At 49.1% G+C, this 16,074-nt stretch overlaps 1 protein-coding gene across 6 annotated transcripts in view; it reads right to left on the bottom strand.

Annotated features, from left to right (window-relative positions):
* The window catches only part of MINK1 (misshapen like kinase 1), a 675,548-nt gene that overhangs the window by 503,966 nt on the left and 155,508 nt on the right, over positions 1 to 16,074 (bottom strand). For all 6 annotated transcript variants that reach the window (XM_086946234.1, XM_086946236.1, XM_086946233.1 and 3 more), the window contains exon 3: positions 12,957 to 13,013. In XM_086946234.1, the coding sequence (XP_086802360.1) occupies positions 12,957 to 13,013 (57 nt within the window). The remainder of the gene's footprint in view (positions 1 to 12,956; positions 13,014 to 16,074) is intronic.

Genomic DNA, 16,074 nt, shown 5'->3' with positions numbered 1-16,074 from the left:
TGTAGACACAGGACAAGGAACTAGACTCCAAGGGTCAACAGGCTGACTTATTTTCAAAGCTACAGGGACATAACAAGCTACAGAGGTTTTTTATTGCAACTGCCTAACTGAGCAGTGACATCTGGAGCTGGATTGGGTCCATGCGTTTGGTCGCTTCCTTCCATCCTGTAAGTCTCCGAGTACCTCGCATGAGGTCCTGGGGCTTCAGAAGTGTACGAATGTGGTGGATTGGGAATTAAATGATTAAAGTCAGAAGGTAAAATCTTTTCCCAGACCCAATATGGTGGATGTATCCGACCCACAGCCCACACCATCAGTGTCAAATTGTGTCTACACCCCATTATACTGTGACCATTGAGTATCATTGACACTTTGTGTGTTGTGATGCTATTTGTACTTAAAAATGTAATAATCTCATCTCTGGTTCTTTTAATTAGATTTTTATCATTGTGTTTATTAAATTGTACTCTATTTTTCTAGGTCATTATGGGATTTTTTAGTTTTGCTTTTCTACATTATCACTATTTTAGAACTGCATCAATACTTTACACATTTACCTCTAACTTAAGCCTGTCTGCTCTCTGCCATAGCTACAAACAGGTTGAGCTCAGGTTAAATTAATGACTTTAAGGGTTCACCCTGACAAAGACTGTGATTATTACTTGAGATGGATACTTACCTCCTTCAAGTAATATCCCAAATTCTTATAATGTGCAGCTGGGATGACCCTCTAAGTCAGCCATAAAAGCCCCCTGCGTTCAGGGCCAGTCAATGTCACATGCATGGAAGTGGAGCGTGTGAGAAGTTGGCCCGATATGCAACGTTCGCTATTCTAGCGACCGCTATGTATCGTTCCAACGACCCTTATGGTGTTTGGTTGTAAGTCAACCTATAGACCAGCTATCCTAGTAGCGTGGATACGAGCAGTCTAAGGCTAAAGACTCGAGAGGGCGCGTTAAGCCAGCTGTTTACCACACATGTACCCCTTGAACACCCAGTGAAAGGACACCACACAAGTGTTATGAAAATAAACAGTATATTTATTAAGAATCACAACAGCCCTGTACTCTTTATGAGGACAGGGTACTAAGCACAAACCAAATCTCTTTAGTAAATACTTCAAGTGCACAGTTTAAAACAAGTGTCCGGGGACACGGAAAGGTTAAGGCAAGTCGGAAGCGAGGGACTCGGGACCCTAGAGTAAGGAGGCTATGCAGGCACTGAAATGCCGAGTTACCTAGCCACGAGGGCTGCGGCTGCAAGTCTTACAGGCGTCGGGGTCTTCGCTGACGAGCCAGGAGCCGGAAGAAAAGGAGTTGCTGGCCGGCGACCAGTGATGAATAGTTCGTAGAGATCCAAGCCTGGATCGGAGATTGATGGAACCTGAAAGCAGAGGGGACCAAGTTCGTACTACTAGCCAGTAGTCAGAGGGTACCAGGAAGGCACCAGTTGGCCGTCACCTCGACCAGGTGAGTGGGCGACGCTAGGCTCTGCAGTCTCTCGGACCAGGAGGCGTTGTCGGCGACCACGGTGGAGGTGCGAGCTGTCCCACGACGGATGTCGCTGTCGGCGTCTTGAGTGGACCAGGAGGGTCCGGGGTGCTTCTCAAAAAGATGGAAGCAAGGGCCAGTCTGGAGCAACCAGACCGGCAGTGTTGATTTTCGGATGTCGTCACAGAAGGACACAAGCCAGCGGCTAGTGACCAGACAACGTGCTGAGCAGCGAGCAGAAGGGCCCCACGCAGATCGTGGAGATGCTGGGAGACTGCACTTCGGTGCTGGAGCGGCTCAGGGTCGGGGCTTCTCGGACCCCAGAGCACTCACCAGAGAGTTACCTCGATGGTCGTGCTGGTTTTTAAGAGCGTGCAGGTTCTGATGATGGCCGGTCCCTCGAGGTCTCGTCGCACCCACAGATCACAGCTGAGCTGATGACGTGGGTAGAGGTCAGAGGTGCCAGGGAAGCCGGTTCTCGTCGAGCTGGGCCGTCGGTTTCCTTGAGGAAGGACTTACAGCAAACCGCAGAGTTCTTAGATGGTGCCCGCTGATGCAGGGTGACTACTCCTTAGCCACAAGGGAGAAATCTTGAGAAGAGTCTTGAAGGTCCTTTTCGTAGAAAGTAGTTCTTGATTCAAAGATGATCTAATTTGGAAGGGTCCCCGCTCCGGCCTTTATCCTAAAGAAAGGGGTGGGTACATGACTAGGTCCTGCCCTAAGGGTGGGACCAGGAAGGGGGGTAGTTACACCCCTCTCCCCTGCCGGGCTTTCCCCAGGCCAGGGCTGTCGCCCCTGGAACTGGTTCTAACCGGCAGATGCGTAGTGAGCACCGGGGTGCCACTCCGCAGTCACCTTCTCGCAAAAGCCCTACCTACCCAGAATACACAAACCCTGTCTGGGACGGTGCGAACACCGCCCTTGACAGGAAACCCTTTGTCCAAGTGCTCCTCGCTGGAAGGACTCCCAGCAGCAGGAGGCCAGACTCGTGTCTGTGGTGGCAGCATCCATTTTGTGGAGCTGAGGCTTTCGTTAACTTTAACCGGGGTTCACAGTTACGTACATGTCGTGTCCCTCTAGAAGGGCGGAATGCTAACCTCGTCGCCAGAGTTGGTGAGAGGGCAGCATCCCGATTCGTATGACACCTTACTCGACATGTCTTGATAACGCGACACCGAAGTTACCGATATGGTACGCGTTATCATGGAACAGCCATTGGGTCTTGATTCCGCAAGCTGCAACCGGGCTCGGCTCGGGCCAGAGCTTAGTTCACATGAGCCCATGCACTCTGCCTTCAGGATTGTCAAGGCCTGCCATAGGAGTGACTAATAGGAACTCGGGTGTCCATTGGAGGGTTAGATATAGGGCTACTATATCTAAAGCAAAGGGTGATTACACGACTTTGCCCCAGCTGTCATGCAGCCAGTTGTGTCAGATTTAGGAGGCCAGCCAGGGGTGGCATAATACATGCTGCAGCCCCTGGCGGCCCTGGGTACACCTATGCCCTGGGTTACAGGGTCTGATAAGGTGGCCCAGTACCAATTGGTAAATGCACCTAGGGCACATATCTTAATTTAGAGAGAGAACAGCCAGGCTGTGGGTCTGATTGGCAGGCCCACAGCCAGAGAAAGTCGTAAACCAGTGAAACAAAAGCAAAAAATCTGGGTGATCATAGGATTGCAGACCCTACTCTCCTACATGACCCCCCCCAAACGTCGGAACAACTAACTAACCTTGACCAGGTGAGTCTTCTTGTTCTAAGTGGAAATATCTGGAGAGCCCATCGGCATTGCCATGATCAGTACCAGGTCTATGTTCCACTGTGAAGTCCATCCCCTGTAGGGAAATGGACCACCTAAGCAGTTTGGGGTTTTCACCCTTCATCTGATTTAGCCACAAGAGGGGCTTATGGTCGGTCTGAATCTTGAAGTGAGTGCCAAACAAGTATGGCCTCAGCTTCTTTAGGGCCCAAACCACAGCAAAGGCCTCCCTCTCAATAGCTGACCAATTTTTCTCTCTAGGGGTCAGCCGTCTGCTTATAAAAGCAATGGGCTGGTCTTGACCATCAAAATTCAGTTGAGAAAGAACAGCTCCCACACCCAACTCAGAAGCATCTGTTTGGACAATGAATGGTTTGGAGTAGTCCGGACTCTTGAGGATAGGCGCCGTGCACATGGCCTGCTTTAGGTCATCGAATGCTTTTTGACAGCTCGCTGTCCACTGAACCTTTTTTGGCATTTTCTTACTTGTCAGTTCATTTAATGGTGTCACGATGGAACCATAGTTCCTGACAAACTTCCTGTAGTAACCAGTCAGGCCCAAGAAAGCTCGAACCTGAGTCTGGGTGGTTGGAGGAGCCCAGTCCCTGATTGACTGTATCTTGCTCTCCAGTGGCTGAACCTGACCTCCACCTACAAGGTGGCCCAGGTATACAACCTGTGTCTGCCCTATCTGGCACTTGGTGGCCTTGATAGTGAGGCCTGCCGCTTGCAGCGCCTCCAATGTCTTCCGCAGGTGGACCAGGTGATCCTCCCAGGTGGAGCTAAAGACAGCAATATCGTCAAGATACGCCGCACAGAAGTCATCCAGCCCGGTAAGGACGTGATTCACCAACCGTTGGAAGGTGGCAGGTGCATTTTTCAGACCAAAGGGCATCACCACGAACTGATAATGCCCACCAGGGGTTGAAAATGCGGTTTTAGGCTTGGCGTTCTCAGCTAACCTGATTTGCCAATACCCAGCTGTCAGGTCAAACGTACTTAAGTAGTTGGCCGAGGCCAGCCTATCAATAAGCTCGTCTGCCCTTGGTATTGGGTGGGCGTCAGTCTTAGTGACTGCATTGAGACCCCTGTAGTCTACGCAGAACCTCATCTCTCTCTTACCACCCTGGGTGTGAGGTTTCGGCACTAGAACTACGGGACTAGCCCAAGGGCTATCCGAGGGTTCAATGACTCCCAGCTCCAACATTTTCTGCACTTCACTTTTGATGCAGTCTCTAACGTGATCAGGCTGCCTGTAGATTTTACTCTTTACGGGCAAGCTGTCACCAGTGTCGACCTCATGGGTGCACCAATCGGTCTGACTGGGTGTCAGAGAGAACAGATGTCGGAACGACTGAAGAACCTGTTTACAGTCGCTCTGTTGATGTTCGGAGAGGCTGCCACAAAAGACAACACCATCTACCGAGCCATCGTCAGGATTCTGAGAGAGCAGGTCGGGGAGAGGGTCACTCTCCTCTTCCTGTCCCTCATCTAGGGCCATGAGCAAACTCATGTCCTTCCTGTCGACATATGCTTTTAGCCTGTTGACATGAAGCACCCTGTGGGGGCTCCGGGGAGTTCCCAGGTCGACCAGGTAGGTGACCTCTCCCTTTTTCTCCAGGATGGTGTGGGGCCCGGACCATTTGTCCTTGAGTGCTGCTGGGGCCACTGGCTCCAACACCCACACCTTCTGTCCGGGCTGGTAAACAGTCAAGACAGCCTTTTGGTCATGCCAAGCTTTTTGGAGTTCTTGGCTGGCCTTAAGGTTTTCGGATGCCTTCTCCATGTATTCAGCCATCCGCGAGCGGAGGCCGAGCACATAGTCCACTATGTTGGCTGCAGGCTTTTTGAGAGGTCTCTCCCATCCTTCCTTCACCAAACACAGGGGTCCTCTTACAGGATGCCCGTACAAAAGTTCAAAAGGGCTGTAGCCAACCCCCTTCTGTGGGACTTCTCTGTAGGCGAACAAGAGGCAGGGGATCAGGACGTCCCATCTACGCCGAAGCTTTTCCGGTAGTCCATGAATCATCCCTTTTAGGGTCCTGTTGAATCTCTCAACAAGCCCATTGCATTGTGGATGATAGGGTGTAGTGAACTTGTAGTTGACACCACATTCCTTCCACATAGCAGTTAAGTAGCTCGACATAAAGTTTGCACCTCTGTCGGAGACGACCTCCTTAGGGAAACCCACTCTGGAGAATACTCCAACTAGGGCTCTTGCCACAACAGGTGCTGTAGTGGTCCTAAGGGGAATAGCTTCAGGATACCCGGTGGCATGATCCACTACCACCAGTATAAACTTGTGCCCTGATGCTGTCGGTGGTTCCATGGGACCGACGATGTCGATCCCCACCCGTTCAAAGGGCACACCCACCACAGGCATTGGTATAAGGGGGGCCTTTGTCGTGCCACCTGACTTACCACTGGCTTGGCAAGTGACACAGGAGCGGCAAAACTCCTTGGTATCTTCGTTCATGTGAGGCCAGTGAAAGTGCGAGACAAGCCTGTCCCACGTTTTCGTCTGGCCTAAGTGACCTGCTAAGGGAATCTCGTGGGCCAAGGTAAGTAGGAAACCACGCTGAGACAAGGGGACGACCAGCCTCCTGGTCATGCCAGGCTTGGGGTCTCTTGACTCAGTGTACAGGAGTCCATCTTCCCAGTATACCTTGTGGGTACCTGTGGCGTTCCCAGCAGCCTCAGCAGCAGCCTGCTGTCTGAGGGGTTCAAGAGAAGGGCAGTCTAACTGGTCCTTCCCCAGATCTTCCCTTGAGGGTCCCCCTGAGCCCAAGAATTCAACTTGATCAAGTTCGAACTCTCTCGGCTCAGTTTCCCTCAATTCCTGTAGGTCAGCCTCCTCTGAGACTTGATCCTCGACCTGGGGCAAGGGGGAAGGCGCAGCCTTAACCCTACTGCTCTTTTTCTTGGGAGGTGTCTGGTCCGTTGTTCCAGGATCCAGCACCTGTTCAGTGGGGCATCTCCTGACCTGTGACCTAGTCACAGCGAACACATGTGCTGGCAGACCTAACATTTCCATGTGAGTCCGGTGCTCCACTTCTGACCATTGTGACGACTCCAAATCATTTCCCAACAAACAATCCACTGGGAGGTCTGGACTAACTACAACCTTCTTTTGGCCAGTTACCCCTCCCCAGGAGAAAGCTACAATTGCCATACTGTGATTGGTAGTGACATTGCTTGCATTGGTCACCAGGAATTCTGTACCTGGCATGATCTGTCCAGGGTCCACAAAGTTAGGCGTCACCATGGTGACGCTGGCACAAGTGTCCCTATAGGCCTGAGCCATCTTTCCATTTATGAAAGGCGTCTGTCTGTATTTGCCCAAAGTATTGGGGCTTACGTCAGGGGACACGTCCACGTCCCCTGTACTGACAAGGACAGCCTGAGTGAGCGTGCCAACTAAGTTGTCACGCCCCTCAGAACCCAGGGTTAACCCTACTAAACCCTTGGGAGGCGCACTACCACTGCTGACTGTACTAGGGGGCACAGGTGCCTTAGGGGCTGCAGTGGCAGGAGTCTGCCCTCCTCCTTTCTTGGTGCACTCACTAAACCAGTGAGATTTACTTTTACAGTACTGGCACCATCGTTTGGATTGGCCTTCTTTCTTCTTTTGGGGAGCCTGACCCCCACCCTCTTTGGGTTGTTGGGGACCTGTCGAAGACTTCTGGTCATTTTGTTCCCCCTTTGAATCTTTACCCTTCTGGTCTGCTTTCTTCTGACCACCTTGATTCTGGCCCTGGTTCTGTTTAACTCTCGTACGAACCCATTTGTCTGCCTTCTGCCCCAATTCTTGAGGAGAGGTCAGATCCGAGTCGACAAGATGCTGATGCAACAACTGGTTCTGACAATTGTTTAAAATTTGTTCTCTCATCATCAAATTATACAATCCTTTGTAATCAGTAACCTTACTGCCCAGCAACCAGCCCTCAAAAGCCTTAGTGGCACAATCGACAAAATCAGACCAATCTTGAGACTGCGTTTTCTGGGTATCCCTGAACAGCACCCTGTACTGCTCAGTGGTTAGGCCGAACCCTTCAACGAGTGTATTCTTCAAGACTTGGTAATTGTTAGCGTCCTCTACCCTTGTGGTGAGGAGCTTGTCTCTTCCTTTACCTTCAAAGGAGAGCCACAAGATAGCTGCCCACTGACTCTGGGGAACACCCTGCACAGTGCAGGCCCTCTCCAAAGCAGTAATCCATTTGTGGATGTCGTCCCCTTGTTTAAAGGGGGGCACTATCTTCCCAAGGTGTTTCGTATCGAAACTCTTTTCCCTATTACTAGGTACATTGCTGCCACCAGTGGGGACTGCCCCACTTAACTGTTGCTCTCTAGCAAAAGCAAGCTTTTCCTTGGCCAGGGCAAGTTCTTCCCTTTCGATCCGCAGATTAGCTGCCCTTTCCTTCGCTTCGTACACTCTCCTCTGAGGGGACGTCATCCCTCTTTGAGAAGAGTTGTGAGAGCCGTTGGTATGAAGGGATCTGCCAGAGCCTCTTGATAGAGATCTGGCTTGTCCATTCCCCATGTTAAGCGGAACCGACAGTAGCGCCGGGGTTCCCCCAGTACCACTATCGTGTCTGCTTAAGTTGGACCGTGTTAGTCTGACGACTTCTACCTGTCCCTTATCTGCCTCGTCCCCTGAGAGATCCTCATCCTCATCCTCCTCCACATCCTCGTTCTCGGTTGCGAGGTGAATGAGGTCAGGATCGTCCCGGGTTCCCTCGAGGGGAGGCATGCCTCCTTCTGGATTAGAAGGGCTAAGAAGCTTCTCAGCCTTTCTGGCATCATAAGTCTCTAGGAGACCAATCAGAAAGGAGGTGGTGGGGTTAGCCCCTTGCTTAATCTTCCTAGAGGTACATACTTGTCGTAACTCGTGGAAGTTAAGCGCAGTATATCTTGACGGGATGACCTGTGGAGGGTCAACTGACACAAGGGGAGACTCAGAGTTTCCTCCTTTGTCCGACATACTGTTTCTAGTGTGGTGTAAGTGATGCACCTACCTACACTATGTGTTTACCTACTTTTCCCTTGCTAAGAGTTGTAGCCAAGGTGTGCTAAGCCTTGAGGAGCTACAACAGCTGGTTCAGTAGAACTCAGAGTATTCTAAGCTTTAGTTATATGTACTAACAGTACTTGTGCGATCTTTCAACAAGATATTCTTAGGATACGTGTGGTAAAACAACAGCAAGCTCAAATCCCAACCGCTGCTCACCAATGTGAGAAGTTGGCCCGATATGCAACGTTCGCTATTCTAGCGACCGCTATGTATCGTTCCAACGACCCTTATGGTGTTTGGTTGTAAGTCAACCTATAGACCAGCTATCCTAGTAGCGTGGATACGAGCAGTCTAAGGCTAAAGACTCGAGAGGGCGCGTTAAGCCAGCTGTTTACCACACATGTACCCCTTGAACACCCAGTGAAAGGACACCACACAAGTGTTATGAAAATAAACAGTATATTTATTAAGAATCACAACAGCCCTGTACTCTTTATGAGGACAGGGTACTAAGCACAAACCAAATCTCTTTAGTAAATACTTCAAGTGCACAGTTTAAAACAAGTGTCCGGGGACACGGAAAGGTTAAGGCAAGTCGGAAGCGAGGGACTCGGGACCCTAGAGTAAGGAGGCTATGCAGGCACTGAAATGCCGAGTTACCTAGCCACGAGGGCTGCGGCTGCAAGTCTTACAGGCGTCGGGGTCTTCGCTGACGAGCCAGGAGTCGGAAGAAAAGGAGTTGCTGGCCGGCGACCAGTGATGAATAGTTCGTAGAGATCCAAGCCTGGATCGGAGATTGATGGAACCTGAAAGCAGAGGGGACCAAGTTCGTACTACTAGCCAGTAGTCAGAGGGTACCAGGAAGGCACCAGTTGGCCGTCACCTCGACCAGGTGAGTGGGCGACGCTAGGCTCTGCAGTCTCTCGGACCAGGAGGCGTTGTCGGCGACCACGGTGGAGGTGCGAGCTGTCCCACGACGGATGTCGCTGTCGGCGTCTTGAGTGGACCAGGAGGGTCCGGGGTGCTTCTCAAAAAGATGGAAGCAAGGGCCAGTCTGGAGCAACCAGACCGGCAGTGTTGATTTTCGGATGTCGTCACAGAAGGACACAAGCCAGCGGCTAGTGACCAGACAACGTGCTGAGCAGCGAGCAGAAGGGCCCCACGCAGATCGTGGAGATGCTGGGAGACTGCACTTCGGTGCTGGAGCGGCTCAGGGTCGGGGCTTCTCGGACCCCAGAGCACTCACCAGAGAGTTACCTCGATGGTCGTGCTGGTTTTTAAGAGCGTGCAGGTTCTGATGATGGCCGGTCCCTCGAGGTCTCGTCGCACCCACAGATCACAGCTGAGCTGATGACGTGGGTAGAGGTCAGAGGTGCCAGGGAAGCCGGTTCTCGTCGAGCTGGGCCGTCGGTTTCCTTGAGGAAGGACTTACAGCAAACCGCAGAGTTCTTAGATGGTGCCCGCTGATGCAGGGTGACTACTCCTTAGCCACAAGGGAGAAATCTTGAGAAGAGTCTTGAAGGTCCTTTTCGTAGAAAGTAGTTCTTGATTCAAAGATGATCTAATTTGGAAGGGTCCCCGCTCCGGCCTTTATCCTAAAGAAAGGGGTGGGTACATGACTAGGTCCTGCCCTAAGGGTGGGACCAGGAAGGGGGGTAGTTACACCCCTCTCCCCTGCCGGGCTTTCCCCAGGCCAGGGCTGTCGCCCCTGGAACTGGTTCTAACCGGCAGATGCGTAGTGAGCACCGGGGTGCCACTCCGCAGTCACCTTCTCGCAAAAGCCCTACCTACCCAGAATACACAAACCCTGTCTGGGACGGTGCGAACACCGCCCTTGACAGGAAACCCTTTGTCCAAGTGCTCCTCGCTGGAAGGACTCCCAGCAGCAGGAGGTCAGACTCGTGTCTGTGGTGGCAGCATCCATTTTGTGGAGCTGAGGCTTTCGTTAACTTTAACCGGGGTTCACAGTTACGTACATGTCGTGTCCCTCTAGAAGGGCGGAATGCTAACCTCGTCGCCAGAGTTGGTGAGAGGGCAGCATCCCGATTCGTATGACACCTTACTCGACATGTCTTGATAACGCGACACCGAAGTTACCGATATGGTACGCGTTATCATGGAACAGCCATTGGGTCTTGATTCCGCAAGCTGCAACCGGGCTCGGCTCGGGCCAGAGCTTAGTTCACACGAGCCCATGCACTCTGCCTTCAGGATTGTCAAGGCCTGCCATAGGAGTGACTAATAGGAACTCGGGTGTCCATTGGAGGGTTAGATATAGGGCTACTATATCTAAAGCAAAGGGTGATTACACGACTTTGCCCCAGCTGTCATGCAGCCAGTTGTGTCAGATTTAGGAGGCCAGCCAGGGGTGGCATAATACATGCTGCAGCCCCTGGCGGCCCTGGGTACACCTATGCCCTGGGTTACAGGGTCTGATAAGGTGGCCCAGTACCAATTGGTAAATGCACCTAGGGCACATATCTTAATTTAGAGAGAGAACAGCCAGGCTGTGGGTCTGATTGGCAGGCCCACAGCCAGAGAAAGTCGTAAACCAGTGAAACAAAAGCAAAAAATCTGGGTGATCATAGGATTGCAGACCCTACTCTCCTACAGAGCGCATTTCTAAAGAAGAGAGACCTCTAGAGGCAGATGAGAATACTGTACTCTATATCCTCATTGACCAGTGCTGCAGTCATATTCACAGTGCAAAAATCCGACTTCAGCCTTTTTACAACACACAAAATGGCAGGTCTGAGAAATACTGCATTCTTAGCAAACCCCTTAATGGATAATGTCACCCAAAAGGGTTTTGCTTTTTTCCACTTCATTGTGCTTAGTTTTCTTTAACTTACAAATAGCCTACAGTAGTCTGCAATAACAAATCAGCGTACGTACTTATAAAGATTTCAATTTGAAATACACTGGAAAGAAGTTCCGGATGACTATTTGTGCTTCAAAGGAGTGTCTTCCTGGAGGTGACACCAGGAGTTCATCTTCTGGGGCTGAGCCTGGTCTGCCACCATCCCTGGCCAGTGAGGGTCTCCAGCTGTCTCACTACGTTCACGTGTGACTGGAGATGACTCAGAATAGACAACCCATCACAGTAACCAGCTGAGTGAACTATTCTCATTGGAAGTAACTTAAAAGGACCTGCAGAGCAGCTCCAAATTGCAGCTTACCGGAAACCACAAACTCCCACACAATCTCCATTCATCACACTACGAACGGCGGAGGAGGGCACTGGACATCGAATGCTGTCTCATACTATGTGACCTATTGTTCCACCTGTCTGTCTATGCTCTGTCTATGCTCCGAACTCTCTCACTCAACCTTTCAGTACTGTTATTAATTGCACATCTCAGGGGCAGCTGAGATTCCAGGAGCCTAGTCCCGACAGCTCGACGACTTCGGAGGGCTGGAAGAGGTCCCCCGCTACACGGCGGAGGAGGGCACTGGACATCGAATGCTGTCTCATACTATGTGACCTATTGTTCCACCTGTCTGTCTATGCTCCCCCAGGTACTTGGAAGAGGTCCCCCGCTACACGGCGGAGGAGGGCACTGGACATCGAATGCTGTCTCATACTATGTGACCTATTGTTCCACCTGTCTGTCTATGCTCCCCCAGGTACTTCTCTTGTAAAGCGCTCTGATATCCGCAAGGATCTTGTCCGCGCTATATAAAACTTTATAAATAAATAAATAAATAAATAAATACGAAGGGCGAAGTCCCATACACCATCACTGCCCCTTGGTGGTCCTCAGGTACAACATTGAAACACTTCTCTTACAGGATCAAAAGAAGGACAACACACCTCCAACCGCACACCTTACATGGGCAACATGCTACCCATGTAAGCAAGTGCTTCAATGCTCCACATAGGGGTAGTAAGCACTATATATTTGTCGTATTACATTACACTATAGAGAGCTGACTCATGTATGTGTGTGCTCCCAGGTGCTTCCTAAACACAGAGAGGTGACCACACACAATGCAAGGTTCGTCCGAGCAGGAAGTCATAGGTTACATTGGGCCCGGTCAATAAACTGACCAAATGTGGTGCTATCTACTGGTGTTAGACTTGTTGACCATCTCATCATTCATAAAATAAACAGAAGAGACTTGCTCTAAAAGCAAGAAATCAATGTAGCAGAATCACAAGTGAGAAGCAGGCTCCTTTGGATGGAGTAGACACTCAGCAAAGAAATTGACACTCCAGGATCCCATAAACAGAAACAAATTGTAATAGGTGGTCATTGTGATTTACCACTGAGTTAAAGATGTAGTTATAATGAAGTGCTTGTGTACATGTCAACAGAATCCAACTCTGAGCCCTATACTGAGTTGATATCCAAAGGTTTCAGCACTTAGGCAGTGGAAGTGGCCAAACACAGGCCGCCGATGTTGGGTCTGGCCATTCAGCTGAAAGTCCAGACCACACCTCTGAGGAGTATAACAAGCAGTGGGTGGAGACCCCGATCAAGCACTTGCACACTTTGACACACGTAATCGACTCAGCATCTCTGGGCACACACACTACCCAGCCCCAGACAAAGAAAAGTCACATCTGGCAGGGAACCCTGGGCAAGCGGTGAGGCCACAGTGGGCACGGGAGAGACGGAAAGGTACAGAAGGGCTGAGGGACTCTTGAATCATACATAAAGCAAGCAGTGGAATGATCAGAGTATACTCTACCTCTGTGACATCCATGACTTTAATGGCTGCCAGCTGCCCGGTCTTGACATGGCGGCCCTGTGTGAGGAAAAGACGACAGCATTAGATTAACAGTAAGAGTTTAAGTACTAACTTTTACTTTTCCTGACAAATGTGGTAAGTGTAAAGGGCAGCTGTGCAGGGGAATAGTCTAAAAGATGTACACTTCAAGCACTGGTTCTGTGCACATTCTTGCACATATTGCTCAGTGGCAAAGAGCCTTGAGTAGCATGCATGAATGCTCGAACCAGCTTACATTCCTATTTAATGGCATTTACTATTCTCCATACAGCCTTCGGCTTTCTTTTTTTCGTGCTCGCATCTTACTAGTATCTTGTTCAACAGAAGCCAAAGATGTGTGCGGTAGCCCTCCTGAAAAGTAAATAATGAAACTGCATGTGGGAGCAAGAAGTAAGCGGATGTATTCAACTTACCCACCAACTGACTAATCCCAAACATCTTAATAGAACTCTTACTAAATGAGGTCACAGAGCTTTCTACACAGACACGGATGACACGTCATCAGCACTGACATTACACATCTTAGCTTTATACAACAAGAACAATAAAACACTTTATATAAAGATGACATTTCCTATTTTAAATAAACAAAGGAGGGAATACCGTTTGGAAGAAACAATTGTTCATCAACAATATACATTTTATAGCAAGTCAAACAGTTCACTATAAAACAAGACAATGGATAAAAAATCAAAGCTGAGAGATTCAAGCAAATCAATGGTCAAACTAAGTAGTCTTATAAATACGGGGGGGGGAATTCACCTGAATCTACTTGACCTATTCCATTCAGGAGCAAAATAGGCATGATGTGACACCTCATTACTAGATGGTAACTTACTCGTCCGACCCCCTACCACTACCGAATCATCATTGACCCAGGCAACCTCACTACGGTTCAATATTCGTCCATCGCAGGCCTTAACTGCGTTGTTGAACAACTTGATAACTTGCCCACGAAGAGTAGATTTCAACCATTGTCAGCGCCAACAGGAGGACCATTTTTCAACAGACGCCTTCATGCACACTTTCTCCACACATTGCCTGGAGTCAAGGTATTTCTTCCTGTTTTCACACAAACTCAGTTCACTAGTGCTCCATGAATCCCGATCAGAGACTTCCACCCATTCCTACTTCCAACCCTTCCAGCCAGGTTCAAGTTTGGAATGGAGTTTCCTCCCAAAAAACAATTGAAAATGAGTTTTCCCCGTGGTTGAATGTGAGGACAATCTGTAAGCTAGAAAGTGATCTAGGAAACATTTTTTCTCAGCAATATTATTAGCCTTGGCATGATGGACGTCCTCTTTTTTACTTCTATTGAAACATTTTACAATCCCATTGGTTTGAGGATGGTTAAGTGAGCATTTATTGTAGGGTATGCCGCACATCAAGGACTCTTTCAACCTCAAGTGAACATAGCTGTGTTCCATTGTCAGAAAGAATGGAACTCAGAAAACCTTTTCTACGAAACAATCCACTGCAAAAATCTAATCACAGAATTAGAAATAATGTCTTTAACACAGGAATTTTCAGCTCATCTTGAAAATAAGTCCATGGTAATAAGCAAGGAATACTGTCCACACCTCTTAAAGAGCCCACAATGTCCAGAGGGCTTTTAACACCCACTGTTTCTTAGGTAAATCTTTACTTACCGTGGGGGGTGGAGGTGTGGGGGAATTAGGAGGGGGTAAGAGTCCAAGTGACATAAATCTTAATTCTGCTGATTCACTCAACTTTGGAGGAAAGACCGCTTCATTTTTTGCAAGCAGCGATAATGCTAGACATTTTTGTGAATCAACTATGTCCATGCATGCCATAATGAAAAAAACTTTCTTTAAATACAGAAGGTAGCTTTTGTGACTTAATTCCCCCTTTCACCTCAACTACACTCACAACCTCCTTCACTTAACCTTCTTATTTCAACTCATTTACACAGTTCAACATCTGCTCAACTGGGTTTGTAGTAGCAATCACATCACACAGAAGTGGTTCATCTTTCAACCACAACTCTTCTCTCAGTTCATGTGACTGGAAATGTAGAACAAATTGGTCACAGATTATTTCTTAACATAAAGTTCTATATTTGCATGAGACAGCCAATTTTCTGAAAGCAGTGACATACTCTTTCCCAGTCTCATCCTTCTTTTGTGTCTGTCTACCAAACTGGAGCCTTTCAAGTATAGTGCTTAACCTAGGAAGATAAGGTAGATCCAATCTCTTTCTAACAATTGGTTGAGATATTGTGCTCTATCATCCGCTAATACAGGTATGTTCCATTGTGCCGATCAGCTCCTAACCAACGGTTTAACGAAGCGCGTTTCGTTTCAGCACTAAGATTGGTTCCACAAACACATGCAAAGTTCATAAAAAATAATTTCTATTTACTTCATTCCAAATTTCGCTCACCAGAAATGGGTATAAAAATGGGAATGGTGTAACATTCTGCATGGTGAGAAAAACAGCAAAACCAAACTCAGAAAAATAAATGAGGAAAAACTCCAGGGAATCAAATACAGTACAACGCATCCGTTCCCCAACGGAACTACCTAAATGTTGAGCCCTCAAGAAGTGGCGTCGTAATAAAGCATGCTGCAGTCTTTCTGCAAGAGTTTAAAACATGACACAGGCATGCTAAGATGCAATCATACAAAACAAGCAAAAGGCCACTCAGCACACTGTGCTACCTTAACACTCCTACTGATCAAGGTAAACCACACTCCATTACTACATTACGTTCCTGGGATGTGACACTCTGTGTACACTAAGGCTCATCAACAGACAGGCTTGAGGGGGTTTTCTGTGCTGTAACGCGCTTTAGGGACACAACATATGTTTGAGTGAGTCTCCAGTGTTCCAATATCCCAGTGGAATGTTCCCTTTCAATGATCTTATACGCAGCACATGCCCGTGTCACTTGCCAGGCTACACGTCCTCACAGAGAGTCAAAATGCATTTCAGTGACATCAGCAGTGCAGGGCGACGTCAAGCAGTGCAGGGCGACGTCAAGCAGTGCAGGGCGACGTCAAGCAGTGCAGGGCGACGTCAAGCAATGCAGGGCGACGTCAAGCAAAGCAGGGCGACG

This window comes from Lissotriton vulgaris, chromosome 12 (assembly GCF_964263255.1).
Source record: "Lissotriton vulgaris chromosome 12, aLisVul1.2, whole genome shotgun sequence".
NCBI lineage: Eukaryota > Metazoa > Chordata > Amphibia > Caudata > Salamandridae > Lissotriton > Lissotriton vulgaris.
This window is presented reverse-complemented; position numbering and strand designations above follow the sequence as displayed.